Source organism: Urocitellus parryii, chromosome 7, assembly GCF_045843805.1.
Source record: "Urocitellus parryii isolate mUroPar1 chromosome 7, mUroPar1.hap1, whole genome shotgun sequence".
Classification (NCBI taxonomy): domain Eukaryota; kingdom Metazoa; phylum Chordata; class Mammalia; order Rodentia; family Sciuridae; genus Urocitellus; species Urocitellus parryii.
In genome coordinates, this window is record NC_135537.1 from 33,092,800 (window position 1) to 33,119,684 (window position 26,885).

At 29.7% G+C, this 26,885-nt stretch overlaps 1 protein-coding gene across 37 annotated transcripts in view; it reads right to left on the reverse strand.

Annotated features, from left to right (window-relative positions):
• Rims2 (regulating synaptic membrane exocytosis 2) overlaps positions 1-26,885 on the reverse strand; it is a 586,271-nt gene that overhangs the window by 97,008 nt on the left and 462,378 nt on the right. For 15 of the 37 annotated variants that reach the window (XM_077801030.1, XM_077801026.1, XM_077801031.1 and 12 more), the window contains one exon: positions 15,789-15,961. The exons of the other annotated variants lie outside the window; for them this stretch is intronic. In XM_077801030.1, the coding sequence (XP_077657156.1) occupies positions 15,789-15,961 (173 nt within the window). The remainder of the gene's footprint in view (positions 1-15,788; positions 15,962-26,885) is intronic. 37 annotated transcript variants of the gene reach the window in all.

Genomic DNA, 26,885 nt, shown 5'->3' on the forward strand with positions numbered 1-26,885 from the left:
TTCCCAAAGCATAGTTACTGATATTATTCAGTGCATATAGAACTTTTTCAAATTCATACAAAGCATTATAATAGAAGAATGTGTTCTTCGAATATAAGAAAACCTCTTTATCACTTAGAAAAGAAATATGAGAAATACATTATAACTACCAATTATACTTAAGTTAGATGGAAACAGTTAAGTTAGATGGAAAGAGGAAGAAGTTTCTTTCAATGAAATCTTATCTACCTTTCCAAAGAAATTATTTTAATTATAAATATGATTATGTTATCATGTAGTTTTGGTTCTAGATACAACACTTGGTCAGGTTACAAACAACATTGAAACTGTCCTTTTTCATAAATTATATATAATATATAATGTAATATATATATAATTCCATTATATATTATACATAATGGAATATATAAAATATAATATATAATGTATAAAATTTATATCAGAGTTTCAGGCATGGAAGACAAAATGCATAATCTTGAAAATAAAGTTGACTACGTATAAAAGATATTAAGATACCTTGAAGAGAACTTCCAAGAAATATGGGATAACATGAAAAGACCAAATTTAAAATTTATAGGGATAGATGAAGGCTCAGAGATACAAAGCAAAGGGATACACAATCTTTTCAATGAAATCATATCAGAAAATTCCCCAAACCTTAAGAGTTAAATGGAAAACCAAATACAGGAGACTTAGAGGGCCCCAAACATACAAAATTACAACAGACCCACACTAATGCACATTATTATGAAAATGCATAATATACAAAATAAGGACAGAATTTTAGAGGCAGCTACAGGTCACACATTTTGAGGGAAATCAATCCATATCTCAGCTGATTTTGCAACCCAGACCCTCAAAGCTAGGAGGTGTTGGAACAATATAAACCTAGCTCTGAAAGAAAATAGATGCCAGTAAAGAGTACTATACCCAGCAAATTTAAGCGTCAGAATTGACAATGAAATAAATATCTTCAATGACAAATAAAAGTTAAAACAATTTACAACTAGAAAGCCTGTACTACAAAACATACTCAATAAAATATTTCATGAAGAAATGAAAAATAAAAGTGACAACTTAGTGAGATCCTGTGTCTAGAAAAAGGGCTGGGGATGTGGTTCAGTGGTTAAGCACTGTTAGGTTCAATCCCCAGTACCCCCCCCCCAAAAAAAAAAAAAAACAAAGAAAGAAAGAAAAGTGAAAACCAGCAAAGGGTAGAACTATACTAGAAGAATAGTGAAACAAAGGAGAATCCAATTCAGATTAAAAGCCATAAATAAATCAAAATGAGATGGAATAAAAATCATATATCAATAATAACATTGAATGTAAATGGTGTAAACTCACCAATCAAAAGACATAGAATGACAGATTGGAGTAAAAATAACAAGACCCAACCATATGCTGTCTCCAGATACTCACTTCATAAGCAAAGACACCCACAAACTTAAGGTAAAATGATGGGAAAAAAACCATATCATTCACATGGATCTGTTAAACAAGCAGGGATTTCTATCCTCATATCAGATAAACTGGACTTCAAACCAAAGTTAATTAGAGGTGACCAAGAAGGTAATTTCATATTGCTTAAGAGAATTTATATCAACAAGACATAACAATCATAAATATTAATGCCCCAAAAGTGAAGCACCTACTTACATCCAAAAAAAAAAAAAAAAACACCTTCTCAATTTCAAGAATCAAATAGACAAAAAAAAAAAAAAAAAAAAAAAAGAATCAAATAGACCACAACACAATAACACTGGGTGATTTTAACACATTTCTCTCATCCCTAGATAGATCCTCCAAACAAAAACTAAATAAAGAGGCTAGAGAACTAAAATTACAATTAACAATTTAGACTTAATAGACATATATTTCATCCATCAAAGACTGAATACATTTTCTTCTCAGTAGCACAATAAAAAATAGATATATTACTTTGTATCAGGATAATAATGAAATTAGAAATCAATGATAAAATAAAAAAGAAAAGCTATTCATACCCTTGGAGTCTAAACAATATGCAATTGAATGACCAATAGATAATAGGAGAAATCAGGGATGAAATAAAAAAATTCTTAGAGGTAAATGAGATTAGTCACACAACTTATCAAAATCTCTGGGACACTATGAAGGCAGTGCTAAAAAGAAAGTTCATTGCACTGAGTGAATTTTTTAAAAGAACAGAAAGTCACCAAATAAATAACCTAACATTACATCTGAAAGCCTTAGAAAAAGAAAACAAATCAAAACAAAAAGCAGAAGTCAGGAAATAATTAAAATCAGAGCCAAAATTAATGAAATTACAACAACAAAAACAATTCAAAAATCAACAAGAGTTTGTTCTTTGAAAAAATAAATTGATAAACCCTTAGTCAAGCTAACAAAAAAAAGGGAGGGTTTTTGATTTCCTGAACATCAGATCTGGCAATATTGCTGCATTCCTACATGACAAATAGCTGATGCCAAGCAGCAATTTCTCCTTTGATGAGAGCAAGTGTTTCCAGTTGATCACTGTTCCCCATGTTACCTAATATGTAGAATATCTATTTGGTTCCTTTAGGACTCTTGAGTCTAAGGTCCTTTGACCAATATATAATAATATAATTATAAGATTCAGGAAATAAAACACACTATTATAGTCTGGAGGAAATTCTGTACATGTAGCTTTTAGAAGAAATCTCAATTATCTTGTTATAGACACTATGTATGATCACTTTCCTATGGGGTAAACATGGTTAATAAGAATCTAGTTACTTTATTTCTAGTTGGTCTACACCAGATTCACTGAGTTATTATTTCTATATTGTTACAAGAAAAAAAGATTTATTATAAGGTTAAAAAAAACCTTCTTGCCTCCCACCTACTTAAGACATCTTTTTTTGACATGAAATTTTCATTATAAATATGCAAATGCCTGAACAGATTTAATGACTCAGTAAATATATTAAGCTCACTATTTTTTAATCTAACATTAAAGAAATTTACTTCTTGACTTATTGAATAAAACACATTCCTGAATAGAGAACAATTTGTGAAATACAAAGAACAAAAAGACAGCTGTGCTTTTCATGCAATTTATTTTGCTAAAAGTTTAAGTATTTAACAATCATTTTAAATATTTTATAGAATTTATAATAAATTTGATACCAATTTAAGTTCATTTATACTCTGAGTTTCAAACCCCACTTTTACATTTTATTATTGCAGAATAAATATTAATAACTTACATAGTTATATTCTAACACATTGTATCTAGTTATTTTTCAGTTCATAAGGAAATATTGGCTCACAGGAGTTATTATAGTTTAAAAATAAAGAATTCTTCAATAGAAGCTTGAAATTCATTAGAGTTTAAAAATTTTAAATTAAAGTTTTTATAAAGTTATAGAGGTTGTAAATTTTTATAAATAAAAACTTTAAATGATCAAAAACAGAAAATTTAATCAGGCATGGTGGCGCATACCTGTAATCCCAGTGGCTCGGGAGGATGAGGCAGTTACCATCCCGAGTTCAAAGCCAGCCTCAGCAAAAGTAAAGCACTAAGGAACTCAATGAGACCCCTGTCTCTCAATAAAATACACACACACACACACACACACACACACACACACACAAAATAGAGGTGGGAGCTCACTGATGAAGTGCCCCTGAGTTTAATCCCTGGTATCCCCCTCAAAAAAAGAAAAACCTTGAACAAAACAAGCATTGTAGGCATATTGAGATTTTAATGTCATTCTTGGATGCAGTTATGCTTATTAAACTATGGTTAGCTAATCCATCAGTAAAGAAAAAGGAGTTGCCATATTTTTCAAAAGAATAATTTGGTTTCTAGAGTTTTACTTATGCTAATAGAAATATTAGCTATTAATACTTATTAATATGAATGAACAAATTTCAAAGGGGTCAAATACTGTTAATGGTTGACTATTTAATACAATGAAAAGACTAATCAAATGTTTCATAGCACAATTTATATATTTCTTATTATAAAATACCTTGTAAAATAAATTGTCCTTCATCTTTCATCTTCTTTTTCATTTCTTCCTATAATCATTACAAACTTAGACTATCTTAAAGTTGTATGAAAGAGATAAAGCAAATTTTCAACATAAAATGAATAATGTAATTGTATAAAAATCCCAAATGAAAAAACAATGTAAATTAAACATGAAGAACCCTTAACATACAAATACATTGAAAGTACTAAGAGAATTTGCCTAGATGTTGTTTTCTCTTAAAGGTAAATACAAATTTAAACATAACAGTAGGAATATTTTAAATATATCTGGAGACCATGAAAGCTAATTTCTAATACAAATAAATTGAAACAAACTAGGAATTCTAATTATCATGATAATTTATTTCCAGAGTCAAATTCAGGTCTCTAATAACCTAGATTGATTCAATTTAATAATTTGAGCCATATTACAGAAAATATCCTCATGATTTATTTGTGGTTTGTTTTATCTGCCTTATGCTACTATTATATTACTTCATCTTACATTGTGTCGCAAAGGCAGAAAAGTTTGGACTAAGGAAAAAAATGACTGAATTGCCTAAATAGATTATTGCAGCCTAAATAAAACTTGATAGTGGGAGTAATCTGTTCTAATGAAACACACACACACACACACACACACACACACACACACACACAGAGTTTGGGATCAGAAGTCTAGAATTGGAAGATAAAAATATGAACAATTATACCAATAAAAGCAGAACTATGTTATATATGTCTAAGTGTGTGTATGTTTATATATGAATATGTATGTGTATATGTGTGTGCATATATAAACCCATTAGTTATTTTATACACATAATCAGTTGGTTAAAATAAAACTTAGTCTAATTCTAAGAAAATAATCTTTTTAACACAATTCTCCCTTCAATTCTTTTTCATATTTTTAAAGTTGTGAAATACATCATAAATATAAAGAAATGCATAAGATATATGCTCAATTAAAGAATAACTATAAAATAAATACATTTATAATAATATTCCACATTAATAAAGTAGACCTTTTAGGTTTTGTTTTTAAGTTACAGACAAGTAGGATTTGGTTCAATTTGGAAAAGTCTAATAATTACAAATGTCCAAGAATATGGACTACCTGATAAGATTGAGAACTCTGAACTGTTCATGAAGAGTGGATGATCAACTATCTGTGGTACTATATAGGGTTACTGTTTACACATTTAGATATATTATAATAGAATTCTCATGTCAAGACCAGAGAATTTGTGTTTCAAGGAAGCTTCCCTAGTGATTTGTTTATAAACCTGGTTTGAGAACAAATTATACAGGAGGATTCCTTCATTAGAGTATCAGATAATTTCTAAAGTTCCTTCCAAAAGTGGTCTGTGACTTTATATATACACAATTGACTATAAAGGAGAAACATTATGGTGAGATTTTCAGAGTGAATATTTAATTAAAAGTTGCAATTAAGCAGAGATAATATGATTATACTATTTCATAGTGGTTAAAGGATTAATAAATGTACTATATTTGCTCTAAATATTTGGTATTTAAAATCTTGATTTTTAGAGTAATTTTCTCATTCATTGTCTGAGTTCAGCTGTTTTAAAGAAAAAACACACTTTAAAAAGTGCCTGATCAATATGTCAATCAATGGAAGGGAAACTGATGTGATACAGCAATCTGTATACGGGGTAAAAGCGGGAGTTCATAATCCACGTGAATCAACCGTGTAATATGATGTATTAAGAACTATGTAATGTTATGAACGACCAATAAAAAAAAAGTGCCTGATATAAGCATTCATTCATTCATTCTTCTATAGTATTTGTTGAGAACCAACACTATACTAGCCAGTATTCTAGATGATGTGAATAGAGCAGTGCCCAGAATGGATGAAGACTCTGCAAAAGTGAAATGAAAATTTCAATGTCTCTTAGATGTCTCTGTTACCTGAAAAAAAGCATGCTTTAAACACAGGTTCTTTTTATTTTTCATAACCACTTGCACAGGTTGAACTTAATTATAAATTTCTTTCATTTTGGTGGTGTGAGAATCTTATAAGGAGAATCATCACCTTAAATGTAAATAATAAAAGTTGTCTGTCAAACTCCCAAGTTTACTGTTAAAATCCAATTATATATATGCATATATTAAAATATGCATATTTGATATAAATGTATATCATATATTTATATATATGGTTTATAAAATCAGTTTTAAACAGTAGCATAATATACAAATGATATGAGCATTATATACTAATGATTAAAATAAATGAATACAAGTATAATAGCATAACAGAGTATCTATATATTATTTTAACAAGTCTATAAATATCTTTTAATATTCATTCATTAAGTTGATAGATCTTGATTAATACTTCACATGTCAAACATAAGAGGATTTGCTGTTTTCTTACATATAATGTGTAGAATTAATTATTTTAATGAAGAAGGTATATTTTAATAAATAGTGGAAATAGTGAAGTTTAATGATGTGTTAAAATATTAGATATGGGAATCATGAACTCATACTTATTAAATAAAAATGTGAAATTAACCTCTCAACATCTTGAAAATGAGAAATAGAGAAATAGAAGGAGCAAATTATAAGGAAGGAAATTAGGAAAAATACACTAATAAGTATGTGCTATATAGAGCAGTGTATGGACATACACATATGTACACATACATATAAGACATAAACAGAGTTCTTGAGATTTGATATTTGATCTCAGTAGCTAATGACTTAATTCAGTGCATTGTTAGAAGTACAGAAAACATAGAAAATAGTCAGTTGTCAGCTCCATCTTTTTACACTATGGCTCAGTTTTTAAGTGACTTCCTAAACAATACAGTGATTAAATTTACTATAAAAAAGATAGCAAAAATGTTCAATATTCATGATAGTTGAATTATAATAAGCTCTTTTTATGGATTTCCTCTGAGTGTCTGTGAGATAGAAATCTCATCTTTTATTCCTTGGATAATATATTTCTTCTTTTTTGGATCCATTAATTACTATTTGATTTTGTAATTCTTTTTCTATTCCTACCCATCTTCTTATTTAGAGACAATATCAATTCCTCTGGTATAATTTTTCCAGTTGCAAGGATCTCTTCTGAGCAATCCTAAATTTTATATCATAATTCTATGCTTAAGCTCAGCAAGAATAAAAATATTTCACTGAAAGAACAGAGGCTAAAATTAAAAATGTCATTGAGTTCTAAGCACATACCCAGAAAATTGTGAAAGTATTACACTATTAAAATAGTTTTATTATGAAGTTTAGGTTTAAACAACTTTATTGTAGGACTTCTTAGAGTGCTCACATACACTTAATATTGATGAGAAGGAGGGTACGCATAGTACTTCCCAAACTTCTTTGACTCAAGACCCAGTTTTTAAAAGCATCAACTCATGGTATTAATTCTCTGAAAATACACTTGGTAAGCACTCAACAAGCTTCAACTTATATTTTTACATATTTGTTCTTCACATTATCTTGCTGGTTGATTTAAGCCAGGAATCCTTTCAGATTCACATGGCAGGGAGATTTTTAAAAGATTACATTGGAGAACCTCTAAAATTGTTGCACAAAGTAATATATAATGTTTTAATCATTGTAGCTTTTAGACGTTAAAATTATTGTGCTTGGTTTGCCTCATACCAATTTTTTAACAAAGCTTTCCCCCAAAATATGCTATTAACACAGAAAAAAATTTTAATGGTTATAGGCTAAAAGAAATGATAATTTTTCATCTGAGAATGTTTTCCCACCACATGTAATGCTAAAAGAATCAATTTTTTGTTGTTTCAATTTGTGTTCTAAAAGCATTCTAGAGTGAAATGGGAGGTAAATGGGACTTTAGTGCCAAAAGATATGATTTTTATCAATACCTCAACACTAACATTCTCTTGCTTATTACATATTTGAGGAAATAAAGAAATAAATTAGGCAGTGGCATCCAACTCTCTACTAATAACTTATATAACTTATAAATTTGGTGCCATAGAAAAAGGAAAGAAAATCGCCATCTTCTCTTGAAAATAAGGTCTGAGCTCTATTAGCCCACAAGATGAAAAAATGTAAGAATGAAAACAAAGAAAAAAAAGAGATGAATAAATATTTTGGGGGAAAGAGTCCTTAAAGAGTTTTAGAAGAGAAGAAAATATGCTGGACAAACTAAGCCCTAAACATAATATTGCTTATATTTTAAGCATACTCACAATATTTACCGCAGAAGCAATACAGATTATAAACTTTTCAGATTTCTTTTTGCAGAGAATTTCTTTTTGGCATTTAAAAATATAATAAATATTTAATATACCATAAAATTCACCCCTTTAAAGTGTACGAATCAGCGTTTTTGTGGTTTTTGTTTTATATATTCACAAAGTTGTGTAATCATCACTATGATCTAATTCTACAACATTTCATCACCATTGAAGGGAACCCTATATAATTAGGAGTCACTTCCCATTCTCCCTTCATGTCAACCCCTAGAAATTATTAATCAACTTTGTGAAGTCTCTAGGATTTTCCTATTATGGATATATCACATAAATGATATTATATACAACCTCTTGTGTCACTTGGAATACCATTTGCAAGTTTCATCACAGTGTAGTATGAATCAGTACTTCAATCATTTTACAGTTGAATAATATTTCATTGTGTGAACATACCACACTTTATTTATCCATTTGTCAGTGAAGACAGCTTTTTCTATTAGGTTTTCACAAATGAACTACTTCAGAGAAATCAACTACTCATTTTTATGCTATTATCACAATAAGTATGGAGTGGGGGTTATTTTTAAAGATAACAATTTCCTACAAATCCAATCTCCATGAGAGAAAATTGCTTAAATTATGGAAGTAGAATGTTGCCAGGACATAATTCAAAGCTAATTAAACATTGAAATTAATAAGAATGTCATTGGAAGAAAGGAATTGTGATGACTAGAGAACAATTAGTGAAGAGCGTTGCCCAGGTTTCTGATTTGAGCAGGAGTAAGAATATCAGCACCATGCTTTTACTGGGTAAGGGGTATTATGAATCTAATTCTACATACTGAGTTTGGCATTTCTTAGAAGAGACAAGAAGATGGTCAGAACCCAACTGAATATACCTAACAGATAATTAGGAAGTTCTGGAATAAATATTTGAAATTTATATATGTATACACACATACACACATGTGGTATTAATTCTCTGAAAATACACTTGGTAAGCGAGTGTGTATGTATGTGTGTGTGTGTGGTGTGTATGTATGTGTATGTGTGTGGTGTGTATGTATGTGTGTGTGTGTGTATATGGATAGCCATGGATCAGAATGCACTTCCAAGATAAAATATGTAGAGTGAAGAAAAGAGGACCTAGGATGTATCCTGAAGTATCTCAGCCTGGAAGGAGAATATAGAAAACTCAAGAGAAGATAGAGAGATTGATAGAGAATGCGGGGAGTGTACAATAACAAAAGCCCAGAGTAGAAAAATGTTTTAAGAGAATGGAAATGGGGTCAAAAATTTAAAAAAGAAAAGTGAATCCTGCTAACTAAATTTGGCAGGATACACAATTTGAGGTAGTTTCAACAGAAAAATACATAACTCATAATTGTAATAAAAAAAGAAAGAAAAACAAAACCTCAAAAAGGAGGAAAAAAAGAAAGTAGATTTTAGACACTTTTACAGAGAGAGAGAGAGAGAGAGAGAGAGAGAGAGAGAGAGAGAGGGAGAGGAAAAGAAAGGTAACTTTGTGAAATAAAGGGTATATTCACTTGCCTAACTGAAATAACCACTTTGGTATGAATATGTATATCAAGATAAATATACCAAAACACAATGTTGTATTATATTATTAATACATTAAAATTGAAAGGAGGCAAAAGTTAAACTGTTAACTATTTTATTTAATATAGTGATAAAATGTAGTCAAAGAAATTGAATCATTTCAGGATATTTTTTACATTAAACTTGAACTTCCTGATAGACTAGACTAAAAATCTATTATTTTCTTATCAATAAGGCATATAAATCAACTATTCAAGAGATTTTTTAAAAAAAGTTTTACATAGACTATTCTAAAATGGTGGTTAGCATAGGAGACAACATCTTCCAAAATGCTTTTACAGCTCATGCAAAAGTCATTCTAAACGGCTGTTTGTTTTAAGAACTTAGAATCAACCACTTGTACTCAATATTGTAGTGGAAGTCGTAGTCAGTTCAATTAGACAATAAAAAATAAAGGCAATAAAATATAAATAAAGAAAATTAGACAATAAAAAATAAATAAAGGCATTTAGATTGGAAAGAAGGAAGCAAAACTATCTTTAATCACAGATGACATGATGTCCTATATAGAAAATCCTAAGAAAAAAACAAAAATAACATTAGGGCTAATAAATGAGTATGGCAAGGTTATAGAATACAAGGCCAATAAAAAAATCAACCATTTCTATTCACTAATAATGAATAATGTAAAAATAAAATTAATAGAAAAAATTCCATTTATAATAGAACCAAAAATAAAATAAAATATTTAGATTAAATTTAATAGAAAGGTCAAGATGTATACACTGAAAATTTCAAACCATTAATGCAAGAATATAAAGAAAAAATAAACAGAACATCATATGTTTCTAGATTGGAAATCTTCATATTCTTAAAGTGGCAATAATCCTCATATTCATAGAACTGAACACAATCTCTACCAAAATATCAGCTGCCATTTTTTTTATTGGTTGTTCAAAACCTTACAAAGCTCTTGACATATCATATTTCATACATTAGATTCAAGTGGGTTATGAACTCCCATTTTTACCCCATAGAAATTGGCAAGCGGATCTTAAAATGCATTAGAAAACATAAGCAAACCAAGAGAGAGGAGGGATAAAAACTTTACACTACCTGTATCATAATTACCTAGAGTTTTTGTTTTAAATATTTAAATTTCTGGGCATCACCCTAAATTTCAGAATCACACTTTTAGGTGTTATGTTCAAGTATTTTTAAAATCTTCTAGTTGAGAATCATGTATAATCATAAGAAAGAGTAGAAGTTATTAGGGCTTCCAAGATTTTCAGTAGTATTAACGAGGAGATAGATTTTGGAAAAAACTAAAGAACATAAGCCATTGGTGATACATAGTAGAAAAGCATCAAGCCTTCTGGAATAAGTTACTGAAACAAATTTCGATATCAAAAAATTAAATTTGATATACAAAATATTAAATACCAGCTGCATGAATTTTGGAAACATTGCAAATGATAAAAACTTAGGTTGAGCTGTTTACTATACCAGTGATTAGTCACAAAACCAATTATCTCAAGTTCGTGACAATAAAGTGAAATCATCAGAATAATAGATAATGCTTACTTTTCTGTTTACTGTGTTCTCTCTTCATCTAAGCTATGGCAAGGAGTGCAAATCACAAATCATCCCCTTCCCATTTGACAAGATAAAAAAGACCAGAAAGATAAAGTGAATAGGTACAGATGACAGCATGAGAATATGGTATTTCAGATTCCTAATCCATGGTGATTTTCATGCAACTTACTTGTTTCACTTTAAAGGTCTGTAACATAGGCAAAATATGCCGTATACATCAAATCTATAGTCATTTAAATTTATTTCCAAGTTTTAATTCTTATCTAGAACTAGTATATTAGCAACAATGTCTCTGAATGAATATTTAATTAACATTTATTCTGCTTGCCTAGATAATTAAATGGTTTACGTCTCTTTTGAAAAAATAGTTATTCATGAAAATTTGAACAGATGCCATTTTTTTTCCTTCAAAAGTTTCCCTATCTCAGAGTATATTCTTTAAAAAGAGAAATGTATAGGCATGTCTACACACAACATCTATAGACATGCCTGAGAACTAAAAGTTTATGAGAGTTTCTTGATCTTTAAAATTTTTCTTTTGTCTTATGGGCACAGAATACAATTTGAAGAAAAGGATAGAGTTTACTTGGAACATGAAGTGACAGACATAATTGGTTTTGACAAAACTAAACTTTTCAATATTTGGTTTTCTTTCTTTCTTTCAGATTACTTAAGGTCACTTCTTTATGTACCAAATTATTTCATCAAATATTCTTGTGAATTTGTTCAGGAATTTTGATGATACTTTTTGGATACAGGTCTGTTCTCAAACAGCCATGAACACATAGCTAAAAACTATTTCATCCTAGGATAAAAAATTTAAAGGTTTAATTTCATGTGTATCTACAATTATTAATACAGTACCTGAAATTTTCTAAATAAATATTGGATGAATGAATGCTTTTCTCTTTATCTCTCAATTTACCACATTCATATGGTACATAATCAGCAAATGTAAATAAATATAAAATTGAAAACAAATTTAAAAATATATTAGAACATTTTAAATGACAAATATGATTTTAGACCTTGATTCATCTTACTATAAACAATATAATCATGAAATGAAATCTAATTACTGTAAAGAAAATATCAATTATAATGAATTGTGTTTATAATACTATTGTGCTGTAAATACTCTGGGATCCGATTTTTTTCTTTATAAAACATGGATTCCAAGTGAAATATTCATGGCATATTACAGAATCAGATTATTTCCAGTAATGTTATATAAGTACATAAGTTGCTTTTTGTGTTTAAACAACCTGTGATTATTTGAGTACCAAAGCAAAATGTTACTAGGAACACTCAGATATATTTTCCTTAGAATAAAGAATTTTAGTTTTATCCTAAGAAATGAAAACAAATTTTTAAGGTCCTATGCTGTAATGGTGAATGAGATCAATATTTTCTTAAAAACAATTTTAGTCTATATTTCCTGTCATCTTATGAAACATATGTTCCCTAGAGCCTGGTTCCCTACAGTTCATAGTTCCAGAAGTATACTTAAGTTACTTAAGTACAATGCCTTGATGAATCACATGCTAGGAACTACCATCTTTTCCTTTCCCTTATAAAACAATATGCTCTTATCCTGAAGAAAAAAATATTAAAAACCTGAAAATTTAAGATTTTAATCTTCTCTAAACCTCTGCCCACCAAGCCCAGTATGCCAGTGTTGAATTTTGTTTGGCTCCTGAAAAGCATCAATGTGCTTGTGTGTACTCATCTATTAGAAATCTTGGAAAGTTTTTCTCAGTGAATTAGTGATGAAATGATTCTATGCCCAACAAATCCGAAAAATAAGCCAATATAAAAATCATATTAATGATGGTGGAATGAGTTATAAATCATTACCCTAAGTACATGTATGAAGACACGAATGGTGTGAAAATACTTTGTGTACAGTGACTTGAAAAATTGTGCTCCACAGGTATAATATGAAATGAATTGCATTCTGCCATCATGTATAACAAATTAGAATAAATAAATAATTAAAAACATTAAATATATAAAAAGACAGACTTAAAATTACTAGTTTAAACTTGAATCACAAAGTATGCCTTACTTAAGACTCAGTTTTATGTTTAATACCTGTTATACAGAAATTTTCATAGAGTATAGATATGTCTATGATAAAAAGGGAAGTACTGACTAAATCTCTAAATTATATACCAAATGGGTAAATGTTTGCCACAACTGTCTTTCTCATTAACATTGAGAAGAGTACAAATTGATATTAGGTTTAGATATAAGAATGAAAATTTTGGCTTATAAAAAGGGTATGCTTATCAAGCAGACTTTGTACAACACAAAATCAAATTATGGACTGCTAGAAAACACTGTTCCTTAAAACTGTACATGATTGGCACTTTTCAGTTTCAGATAAAAGTAATTATCTCATTTGCTCAAGCAGAAGGATGACGTCTTAGTGCATATTTTTGTTGATAAAGCAGTGTGCAGTACAAATCATAGAGACAGCTTCACAGGTACTCTGTAGCTATGTTATGAAAATAACAATGTAGTTGTTGTGATGCCTTACTGCTAGTGTTTTCTTCCTGCCTTTCTTCCTGTTCAAAGTTCCCTCTCCAGCACTTTCTCTAAGTGGTTGAATTCCAAGAAGGGCATAATCCAATATGCTTGTCTTCTAATAAACTTTGGAAACTACCCTTTCTTTTCAAAGTATGAGTAAATGCTGCCACTGCTTTGTAATCTTCCTCAGGACTGTACTAGAACCTACCAGAGCACTAAAAAGAGGCAAGGGAAATAGAGACTAAGTAAAGCTTTCATTTGTTATTTTGGCACTGGGTCCAGATGGATGTTTCAGTACATAATATTCCTTATAAAGTAGAATGATTTTTTTCAGACGTTTCCAAATAGAAACCTATCAGAATTTCATTTGAAGGGTTTTGCCTTCTTTTCCCTGAAGCAATCTTCTCGAATGGAAAAGCGTTTACAAGTTTCTGTTTCACTCATCTTGGGCTCTATAACTGGGGAAGATATACAGTAATTCATGCTAAAAGACCTAAAGAGAAATTTAAATTTAATTCAGCTAGTTATAAAGAAATTGAAAACTAAGTAAATAAGGCTCAGAGCTAGAGTATACAAACTCAAATGTATTTAGCATATCAATCTATTAGATAAAAATTTACCAACATAATAATTTTACTGTATTAGAAAGTAAATAGATGAAACATAATAAAGTGAATATAAGTAGTAAAATAACTTTAATGAATAGTAAAAAACACTACATTACTAATGAGAAATGTTAATGAAAAATAAGCATATTTTACCTGGTATCATCTTGTGACAATCTCCTTTGCAAATCCTCTTTATTCCACTGTTCTTTTTCTCTCCCTTGCTCAGGTATATCTTGTGTTTTTTCCTCGTCTCCTGATTCTCTGTTTTCCTCCTTATTACAGGTTTTTGTAATCTCTTTCCCTTTCCCATTCTCATTAATTCTTTCTTCCTTTACCACTTCCTCCTCATGAGCTATCTCTTCTTGCTTATCCCCTTCTTTCCCTCCCTTTTCTATTCCCTTTGGCCTTTCGAAAGCAACACAAATGGAAGGCATGCAAATAAACACAAGAAAAGAAAAAAAAAAGAAGGTCAAGAAAAAACACGCACAAAATTAAACTAAAAGGCAATGAAAACTATAAAAACATAAATATAAATTAGATCTTTATTAAACATTGTCATACACTGGAGAAGCACTGAGTAAGCAATGCTTAATCATTGTCTTTAACTCATACTTTCCTTTCACAAAGTTACATGGGAATAGATAAAGGCTATGATCTCTCCATTACAGAGTTTAAAAAGATAATTCAGCTCAATTATGCATAAAATCTACAGGACAAGTGAAAAAATCAAATTATAATAACTTATATACTACATTTATAAATTTTCTGGAGTAGACAAGAAATTTTTCCATGTATTTATAAAAATTTCAGGGGAATGTGTAGACGACCTTCTAACAGATTAATATTCTTGTTTTCTGAATCACTGAAATGTATTCCGCTAGGGGGACAAAGCCTCCAAAATGTTATTTATCATATTCTTTGGGACATTAAAAAATACATTTCTTCACTTTAGCCATTGCTTTAGTTTTAGTCAAGGTATAATAACCATTTAGTTTTTAAATTGAAAACATAAAATAATGAAAATATTCCATAAAAATGAATTAATATCTAGTACATAAAAATTGTTATCAGTTCCATAAATTTGTTTCTGTGAAAGATGCCTGAAATATGTACCAAGCTAAAATAGAAAGTAATCTATACAGAAGTATCTATTGCTGTATTGATGAATATTAACATTTTAGAAATAAAAGATTCTATGCTTATCTCAAGAAAAATAAAGACCTAAAACATCTTAGAAGAGTTCACTGCTAATGTCCCTTCACTCACCTGATTTTCTTGTTTCCTCTTGGTCGTTCTGATTGGACAGACATGTAGCTTGTGCTGCTGAAACGAGAAGCACTACTAGTCCTTGAAACCGCAGATATATCACTTACATCACTGTCCGAAGATTTAGTGGAAATATTATCTGCCCCTCTATGAGGATCCCATCCTGATCGATACTGTTAACACAGATTGACAAATACGCAGAAGTTGTCAGTATTACCACACAAAGCAATTATTACCTTTCTCCTATTTCAGCACTTTAATTGTCCTCAGAGGATACTGCAATATCCCACTCAGTTGCATATAAAACCAAAGTGAATGGTAATTATCCTAAAAGAAAAATTCAATTTACATGAAACCCTTCTTTTTAGCCAGTAATTAGAGCATTTTCACCACACCCCAATGAAGGCCATTGAAATAGCTTCAAAACAGCAAAGGCCTCAGGGAAGAACATTTAGGTAATATCTGGGAAATAAACATTTAGCTTAATATTATAAGGTACAACTTTTCAATTTCTGAATAAAAATTTGAAAAAAATATGAAAAGTTGTTGTAACTCATAAAAACCAATTCTAGTAGGCATCAATTTTTCTCTTTAATCCATTTTGCTTCACTGAAAACCTAGAAATAACATAAAATCTAATTATTAAACCACTAAGTGTTTTAGAAAAGCCAAGAGAAAAGAGAAAGTTTAATTCCTGAGAAAGTTGATGGAGTTTTGATGAATCCTAGAAATATTAGAAAAAGTCATTATTATTTACAAAATTCAAACTTCCTGGAATTAAAATAATCAGAGAGTTAACTGGCACAGTTAGGGTGCAAGGGTGTTCTCAGGTGTTCAAGTATGCTGGCAAATTGAAAACCAACATGAACGTTTTATGTTAATGATCTATTCACATAAAATATAATTAATGTAAAAAATAATGAACAAAACCTTGTTTTATTATTGACATCAAAAGAGCATTTGCAGAAGTCCTCAAGCTAGGATTTTAAAGAGATAAACCTTGGGACTTGGATAACCTGGATTAAGAAAAACTCTTACTAGTTGGGTAAATTGGAGCAAATTATTTAACCTTCAAAAGCCTTATTATAAAATAATAATAATAATAATGTCTTCCTTGCATGATTGTTTTGAAAATTAGAATAAATACATGTGTGATATCTGGAATAATGTAAATAAATGAAATCAGTGTTATTTCTGCATCATTACTACCTGGTGGTGCTACTGAATTCTCTCTCTGAATGAATACCAAATATAACTATTACTGAGTAAAAGTATCCGCTAATAGATTTTTCTTTGTATGTATTTCAAATATAACACTGAAACATCCTTGTCTAGTCAGCTTTTGTAGAATTTTCTAATCATAGATACTGGTAAATTTCACAAAGTCTTGAAAAGATGATTAACTTATATAAACCACTTGCTGAGATTTGAAAAATTTTTACCCAATAAACAATCATCCAATAATAATAGTTCACTACAAGTATTAGATAGATTTAAACATTTTTGCCAAGATAAACAGAATGGTAACAATCCATAATTTAAACATTAGAATAGATTAAAATGGTATGTTTTTTTCCTCAGAACCTCCCAATAATTACTTATTTACTTTTAGTTAATAAGGATCTCTTAAGATCCTTAGTTAAAAGAATCTGTTAAGATCCTTTTCTTAAAATGTAAAATGAAGGGATTATTCCTAAGGCTCCATAATATTTTAGTAGTCAAATCCATTAATCTAGAAACATATACATTTTAATTAGATGATAACTGGCCATTCATAAACTACTTTATCTTACTACTTTGTTAGATACTCAATTATCAATAAGAATACAATTAAAGTATTTAAAAAAATTGTTGCCTTAAAATGTTGCCTTTTCTCAGGAACTATCTGTTTAAACAGAATGATAGTGTTTATTTAAAAAAAAATTATTTACCTACAGTAAACTTATTTGTACAAAATTTAGTTCATGATATTCTTTTTCAAATAGTCACTTAAAAATACCCAAATAGTCATTTAAAAATAGTTTAGCCTTCATGTAGCACAATAAATATGTAATAAATTATATATTAATATATTTTTCACAAATTTGGTATAAGTAAATTTGATCTCAAGTTGACAAATAGAAGTTTTAAGAAAATTTTCATAGTTATTAAATTGTTCAGTAGATACTGACAGTTCAGTATCTATAATAAAATATCTATTTATAATAAAAATAAATTTTCTCTGAAAATACTTTATAATTGGACAGAAACACAGTTTGGGTATTTCTCATGAACTTTTATTCCTGGGAATATTATTTTTTCTAAAATCATTGAAAAAAGTTCTAACTCTAAGAAGCAGTAAGGGAAATAATGTAGTCAATAAGAGCCAATGCTCTTAGTGAGACTGAATGAGTGGTCTAAACCCTAGGCAAGAAAAAATATTATGCTTATTTTCTTGGTTTAATTGCTTCTATGATTCACTTTTTCATCTGTTAAGATATGGACAAAACAACAGTACCTTTCTCTTAAGCTTGCTGCAAGGATTAAACATAATAATTCATGCACATAGCATAATCTCTGGCACATAATAAGTATTTAAAAATGACAAATGTTGACAATGATGATGATGATGATTAATAGTAACTGAATACTGACCTATATCAATTCCAGGGATATCTTTAGCTAAAGAAATACTAGATAAAGCACTCCAAAACAAATACAGTATTTTAAATTTGTCTAAAACTACAATAAAAATACCACCATTTCTAAATATGCCCAAGAAATTTGTTTCAGAAATATGCTTAGAAAGAAATTTAAAATATTAAATCCAACTTTGCTACTAAATCCTAGTATATCCTTCCTCATTTCAGCCAGGTTACTCTATATTCCATCACTTTATAGGGAATCCCAACTATAGCATAACTTTTTATCAGGAAACATATATAATACTTCTTGACTGACATAAAACATGCCTCACTTTTAAAGTTTGTCTCCACATTATCTAGATATCCAAAGCCATCTAGTGCTTGTGTATCCAATGCTCCTCTGATTGGTTCTCATTTGATTTTTCTGTTTTGTCTTAATTTCTGAATCCTAATTGCTTACTTGCCTCTTTAATTTCAGTAGTTAAGTTCTGACTTTGCTTTTATCTTTTTAGGTCTATCATAACTTTTGGTACTGGTATTATGATTCATAGCAACATATAGGCTAGTTTAACGCTTAAAAATTTGTTTAGTTTCTAAAATAACACAAGCAGGGTATGCATTACATATTTCTTTGGTGGAGAACTCTCAGATAATACAGCTTATTGAGCAAAAATTTTAGATATTCAAAATTTAAGGAAAGATAAAATTCCTCATGCTAGTTTCATGCCTTTTATATAATCCATCAGATAACTACCTCTTGTTATAGGTGTATATGTATGTGTGCACATGCATGTGAATAGATTTCATGTTTAATTTTTCAAACCCTCTATTAGAATACATGCTTCTGAAGGCAAGGAAAATATCTTCATCTTTGTATCTCCCCTATCACCTAAAAGTCAAATATTTAATTTAATCTAACTTAATCTAATCTTAGAGGCTTGGTCTTCTTAGTAGTACTATAAGGATATCTTCTACCTTAAGATTCCTTAAATATATATATTCAAAATACCCAATAGTCTGCTTAGCAAATAACAGATGTTTATTTCCAGTTCATAAGAAGAAGGAACAGAAATTAGCTAAAAGCTCTAGTTTGATGATATTCTGCTGTCTACTCAAGGTTTGCACCAAAGGCACACCTTGGTTTACTTGTAAGTAACAAAGAGTGTTTGTCACTGGAATATAATACAGGCTGCCACTAAAAAAAAAAAAAAAGATATGTGATAAACAGAATAAGAAATTTCTAATGTGAGAAAGAACTTGTATGGATAAAAACTTGTGTAAATGAAATTATCAAGCAATCTATTTTGAACATATTTTTACAGCTCAACATATGCAACTTAAACCTCCCACCAAAAACCTAATAAAATGACCTAATGCTAGAGTTTACATTTGAAATGGTTTAACGTGTTTCTGCATTTACCACAATATGACAAACAAAAGTTATATACTATAACTATAGATACAAGGAGGTAAATTATTATTATACCAAGGTAATCAGGTATGAATGTGAATAAATAAAGTTATTTATTTAGGAATTGGTTGATGTTATCTTGGCACTATACCTTAAATGCTTTAAATAATTAGCTATACTATTATTCAGGTTTCAGATGAACAATGAGTGATATGGTCATTTTTCTCTTTAGTGGAAGAAAAACAAAGAAGATTCATAATCTCAGTTGAAAACTGTTCCAACTGGAGATCATTAATATCTTGGACAAGATTGAAGAATCTTTCCCGACAACATTTTGATGTTTTGTACATTACTATTAAGCAGGTCATGAACTAGAAAATTTTACAGGAAATGGCTATTCTTCAGGATGTTGCAGACTCTAAGGAGTTCCTAAGTGGCTTGGAAAAGTGAATGTTCTTGTGGCTTGGAAAAGTGAATGTTCTTATGTATCTAAAATTAGTGGATAGTAACAGTGTCTCTGCAATGAAAATAAGGTTATTATTAAAATTTTAGGATGATATACTTGAAAAAAATTGGATTTTTGAAATAAATGTAACATTTCCTCCAATATTCTCATTTGAAGTTCTTAGGTTAGGCAATTTCCTAGTTTAATTTTTCTACAGCATCTTATCAATTCAGGTTGTTTGACTTTTGTATGTGAATTAATCAGACAAATGATGGGGATAAGATTATGAACATTTATTCAGACACTGATTTTCTTCAGTTTAAAATTTTTCACCATAAAATATTACATAAAACATCAGTGTAAGGAATTGATCATTGCAAAATACCACGCAATAAAAAAAGTCCAATTTTGAATGCAAGTAAATTTTACATTATCAAAAATACTTGGAGGAATCTTCAAATCATATTCAGGGAGAGGAAAAACAATGAGTTAATTGAAAGTTGGCAAAAACTAAGTTAAAGAATATTCTTTGTAAGAGAGTAAGGGAAGGCTGAAGTTTTGAGCAAGAATCTTGGTATCTGGGGTATAAAGGAGAGAACAGAGGGAGAGGGACTTCTACACTGCAATCAACTAAATAATCCTGTGAGCAAGAAGATTCTCTTTTATACCATTGTGTCTTTGCACCATAAAATTCAAAGATAGTGTTGCCTATTGATAATGCAGCAATCACAGATATTCTCCCTTTGATGAGCTACTTTCAGATGACTTTTTTCTCTGTCCTTCCCAAGGCTGTTACAGTGTTTAACTTGAATATTTTACAGAAATTATTTTGCAGACATAATTTTGTTTAGATATGACTCCTAAAGAGGCTATTGTTGTGTGATATTAGTCTCTACTTGGGAGAAAGAAGGCAGAGAGGACTCAGATTTAGCCTTGTAAACAATATTCTGCAAATGAAATCCCGACTTGAAAGATTCCTGGTGAGCAGAGTTGAAAGGGAAGGTTTCAGGAGTAATGAGTCCTAATATTACGGCTGAGTCTGGAAAGGAGTCAAGATTCTAAATTTTTCATTGCAGATGGAGGCACTAAATTTTCTCTTTTGATGGTCTTCAGTCATGTTGGCATCTTCGGTCAGTATAGTAAAAAACTAGCTAAAATTTTTATAAATATATATATATATACATATATATATACATATAAATATGTATATATATATATATATATATATAATATCTTCCATAAAAGGCAATGCTTAAAATAATATATGTAGGTTGTTTTAATTAATCTTCCAAACCTTGTGAGGTGACCTCTACGGTAGCTGGAGTCAGACATAGGGGATATGACCTGGGATGACCCATACTCAGAACCTCCTCTATGAGGTAAATCTAGTTACCCTCCAAGACCCTTGGATAGTATCTCCTCATGAAGTCTTCCTTAATTCATTGAAGGAAAATTAATCACTGCTTTGAGTGTTTTGAAACTAGTTAACCATGCGTTTATTAGTTTTATCATGTAGTAGCATGTGTAACTCTTATTGCTGTTATCAGTTATCTATCATACATCCATCAGTCCATCTATTCATCCCTACTTCTCTACCCATTCTAGTAGATGATAAGCTCCCAAGGATAATAACTTTTATTCATTTTTAAATTCTTATTATCTAAATCAATGTCTTGGACACAGAAGTAACCAATGCTTATTTAATGAGTAAAATGAATGGAATGGCTGACTTTTATCTGGGCAATAGACTGGACTATTATTTTTAGTACAAATTATCAAGTCAGAATACAAGATACTGTTATAGCTACACAGAGTTTACTCACTTTAATAATTTCATTCTCTATGTTGTGTGTAGATAGTGGTGTTCTGATAAGTATTACAATGAACTTTCTGGGAATACAGATTTTGCTGATTTCTGTGGTATAAGACCTCCCATCATCACTGATTTCAAGTTACCCAATGGTCACTGTGTGTGAAATTTAGAAACAGAGAAACTGTTTGCAAGACCAAGACTCCTAGGACTAAGGAAGGAACAAGAATATACCATATCTGTAACTTACTTATATCAGGAAACCTCTGAAACATGAAAGAGCTAAGATAACAGCTTAAGGTAAAAACTATTATTAAAAAAAAAAGGTAGCCACTAGCAGATAGGTCTAGATTTACTAAAGAACCACTTCTCCTGGTCTGAAGGAAATTAATGGAGGTCATTAAAATATCCTGGAGAATTTGTAGAGGAAGAATTATTGTCAGTCGTTATATGACTTTCCCAAAGGATTGATTTTGTGGGAACTCCTGTCTATTAGTAATTTGCTCATCCTTGAGGAACATTACTCCCACTGATTTTTCAAAACCCAGAGGCAGAAAGACCAGTTGAAATCTCAGGTTTAGAGATCTCAGGGAGCTGTAGAGCTCATGCTTTTGCCTTTAACAAATAAATTTATAATTGTAATCAAAATCAGTGAAAATTACTGAAAATTTTCTAAAAAGAAAACAATAATCTCCTATTTCATCAGTCAGAGGTGTCTTTAGTTTTCTTTTTCCTCTCTCTTCTTGAAATGCTTCTGAGATAAATGTTACTGATAATTTCTTTGCTACCTCCCCACTATTCCTTCTTAATCTCATTTACTGGCTTCAGTTTCCCTCATCTTTTTTTTCATATTTTTTATGACATTTTCTTTTTTTCCCTTTTTTTTCTTTTTTTAATTGGTTGTTCAAAACATTACAAAGCTCTTGATATATCATATTTCATAAATTAGAATCAAAAATTACACTTTCCATTTTAACCCTCTTTTCTTTTCATTATATATACTGCTGTAGGATTATATAATCCATTCTTTTTCCATTTTAACCATATAATGACTAATAAATACTATCTTTTGCCTTTTCCTCTCTCCCAAGCTTCAAGCCTATATTCCATCATTCCACTATTACATATACTCATTATATTTACAGATGCTAACAGAATATCTCCCACAGGTATATCAAGTTCAACATGATCCAGAGCAAATCTATTCTCTTTCACTCCAAAACAATTCTTGTATTTCTTATATTCCCTGTATTATTTATTAAGCTTAAATCTAACTGGATATCTAAAAGATAATTTGTGAACTATCTTTGATTTCTCCTTCTTCAATGTCCTCCATTTTAGTCAATCAATTTTGCTTATTCATTTAGTGGGAACAAATATCATCTCAACATTCGGGATCATGAATAGGACTTTAGACTTTCCGGTGGCAAACAGACTACTTAAAAGCCTAAGTATTTGTGGTGGTTACTAATGAATGTTTATATGCTAATGAATATGCTTTCTTCCCTTTCATTCCTTACTAAAAGAATCCAGATTTATTTTGTCAGTCTACCAACAACAGCAAAACAAAAAAACCCTTCATTTTCCCGGATTCTTGTAGCCAGGGTAATCATTAGAACATGTCTGGCCTCTGAAATCTGTGCAGGAATATAGGGGTTGGGCCCTGAGGAGAGCTGTAATTTTCTGATTACAGTGGTCTGACTCAGCTAGTATGGCCATTTGCCTTTTCTTCTTTTTTCTTTCTGACTGGAATTTAAATGTGAGCCAACAAGTGTAGTAGCCATTGCACTGAAATGGGGATGTACTCTAACAACAGAACAGCAAGACAGAGTGCTTTGCATTTTCAGAAGTGGTATGAGCTCTGGGTTACTATTTGAAAGTCTTATATAAATAAGGAAAATAGCTTATTCTTTCAGATAATTTGTCAGTTTTTTATGAATGGTAGAATGCAAATCTGACTTATAATATCAAACTTCTTGATTTGTGTCAGAAAAAATATTATCTGATCTCATGATATAGAGATATATTCCTCATAACAATGAGTTCCACTATTATACATACTCATTATGCATGAGTAGAAAAAGAAAAAATATGAGACACATTTCTTAACCAACAATATTGATGAAAATCATAATGTAATCATTGAATATTAATGATAAAAGTAACATATCATAATGACCATATCATATGGATGTGTAACTGTTATTACACCTAGAAGTAGCTATATAATTTTGGGCAAGTCTCTCAACTTCTTTGAGTCTAGATCCATGGAGTAGATAATATATTTTTCACAGGCCTAATGTGGATTTTAAATGTAATCATAGGTCTTAAGACATAATAAATACTTGTCATGACAATAATTAGACAAAGTTCTTTATGAAACTAAAGAAGCTCTGAATCATGATACTAAATTTTCACCATCATTGAGCTATAAATTCAACTAATTTACCTTAACTTAAAAAACTTGAAATGACTATTAAAACTCTATAAAGATATTTTTAATTTCATGTCTCACTAAAAAATATAGGGCATTGTGCTTTGATGTCAGATTGGCTTATTTTCTTAGGACAGGATACCACTAAACCTGACTTGGGAAATTCATGTCTTCATTTTTGAAACTATTAACCCACATTGACATTTATAATTATGTTTATATTTGGTACTAAGAAAAATAATTATTACTATGATTTATAATTTTCAAATTTTATATATAATTTTTTCTTTCCCATATCTGGTAAGAGTAATTTTTAAAATTTGGCACATACATACAACTTTAACACATACATACAACTTTAACACAGCCATTTATTGACTTAGATGTGATCATTTAAGGTAAATAACTTATTTTTTCTTTTCAACAGCTCTAGTTAGTATTAGATTTTATGCTCTTTATTATTGAGTAATATTTCAAACTCATATTGTCTGAAATTTCTGCCTCAATCCAGAAGTGTTTTCTAAGGTTGTTCTTCTTAGAACCTTACATATATAAATAGTGATATCTCATTTTGATAGTAAAAGCAACATCTCCTTCTGTTCTGTCTGGGAACAAGCCCTTAATGGTAAATAATTTCATTTATACCAAATTCAAGAAAGGGTGGAACAAAATTCCTACTGATAGTTCAAACTTAAGTGTCTAGACATTATTAAAACACTAATATCATTATTATGATTAAATAATTCTCTACCCAAGAATTCGGATAAGAAACCTGTAAGATCTAGATAGAATTAAGAAAACTCATAAATAAATGCTCCCTAACCACAAAAATTCATGACACTTGGTCTTTTGTAACCATCTAATATTACATGGCTTACTATGTAACTTTCATAATTTGTTAAAGAACACTAGTATACTTATTGGAAACAAAGTATAGATATTACTACAGGTATCAATAGCAAGCTAGCATCTCAAAAGTTGCAATAACATAAGACATGAGAACAGAGCAATAGGACCAATGCTCTGGTAATAGGAAGCAGGCATAAATACAAAATTTACAGGTTGTGAGTGTAAAGTTGGGGTTCCCAGTCAAATATTAGTATAATAGAAGGTAATTGCATAATTTAAGGTACTTGTATACAAGAAAATTAAGTCTAAATAATATCCTGAATAGCTATATGGTATTGAAAAAACAAAAGGGCCCCAGAATTGCCCTGACCTTAGTAAAATTAAGGTATAGGGCATAAATAATTACATTCTGTTGAAAATTAAAAAGAGGTCCACTATTTTTACCCTTTGTAAGAAGACATTAGTTGTGTCTACACAAAGACCATTTGGGATGAAGTCAACAGTCAAATCAGGAGCAAAGATAAATAATTACCTCTTGCTTGGATTATAGAATAGTCTCTAAAGGAATTTATTTAATCTCCTTCCAAATATATCTTAAATATACCATTAGAGAAATCTTTTAAAAGCACAAATTTGTTCAAATATTATAAATCTATAATTCTATGAGTTATAAAAATATAGAAAAGTAGTATATAATATAAATATAGAAATTAAAATAATATAGATATTAAAATAGAAGACATTAAAATAATGTAGAAGAACATAAAAATAGTGTAGTATAAAACAATATTTTATAAATTAAATGAGAGACTCGAAGTCCTTTAAAATTTGGTCACAGCTAACTTTTCCACTCTTTTCCTTATATGTATCCAAATTTGTTGTATATTTCCACCCTAAAATACTACTATCTGTTCCTTAAACAAGGTTTTAGTGTTCATACGTCTTCCACTGAGATTACAAAATATGTTCAGATATGCAAAAGACAACTAAGATAATCATGCTTGTTTAAGAGAAAGGTCCAGGAACATAATTTGGTGCTGAAGCATACTTTTGAGTTATACACTCATCATTATCAATTAAAAAAATCAATATTTTAAATCTAAAGAAAACCTCTGAGGGGATTTCATCTAACTTTTCTAATAATACAGAGGAAAACACTGAGAAACAAAGAAAAATGAAGGGAATTTATTGATTGTATGAGTTGTTAGTATTAATGTCTTTTCCTTTTCATTAAAAAAACTGCCAACTGTAATTTGCCTCACTTTTAATAAGACACTAGGAAAACAAATTTAGAACTAAAGTCATTTATTTTTAAAATAGTTGCATATTGTTTTCTACTTTAAGTATATATATTTTAAAGATTTCTTTCCTTTTCTAAAATGTTGAGAAATCTACCTAAAATGATGTGTATAATCAGAATACAAAGACACTAAATAACACTCATTACAAGTAGAACTAGATGGATTTGAAGAAAGTTAACCTCACAGAAACCAAAATGATAGCATACAAATCAACTTGAATAAA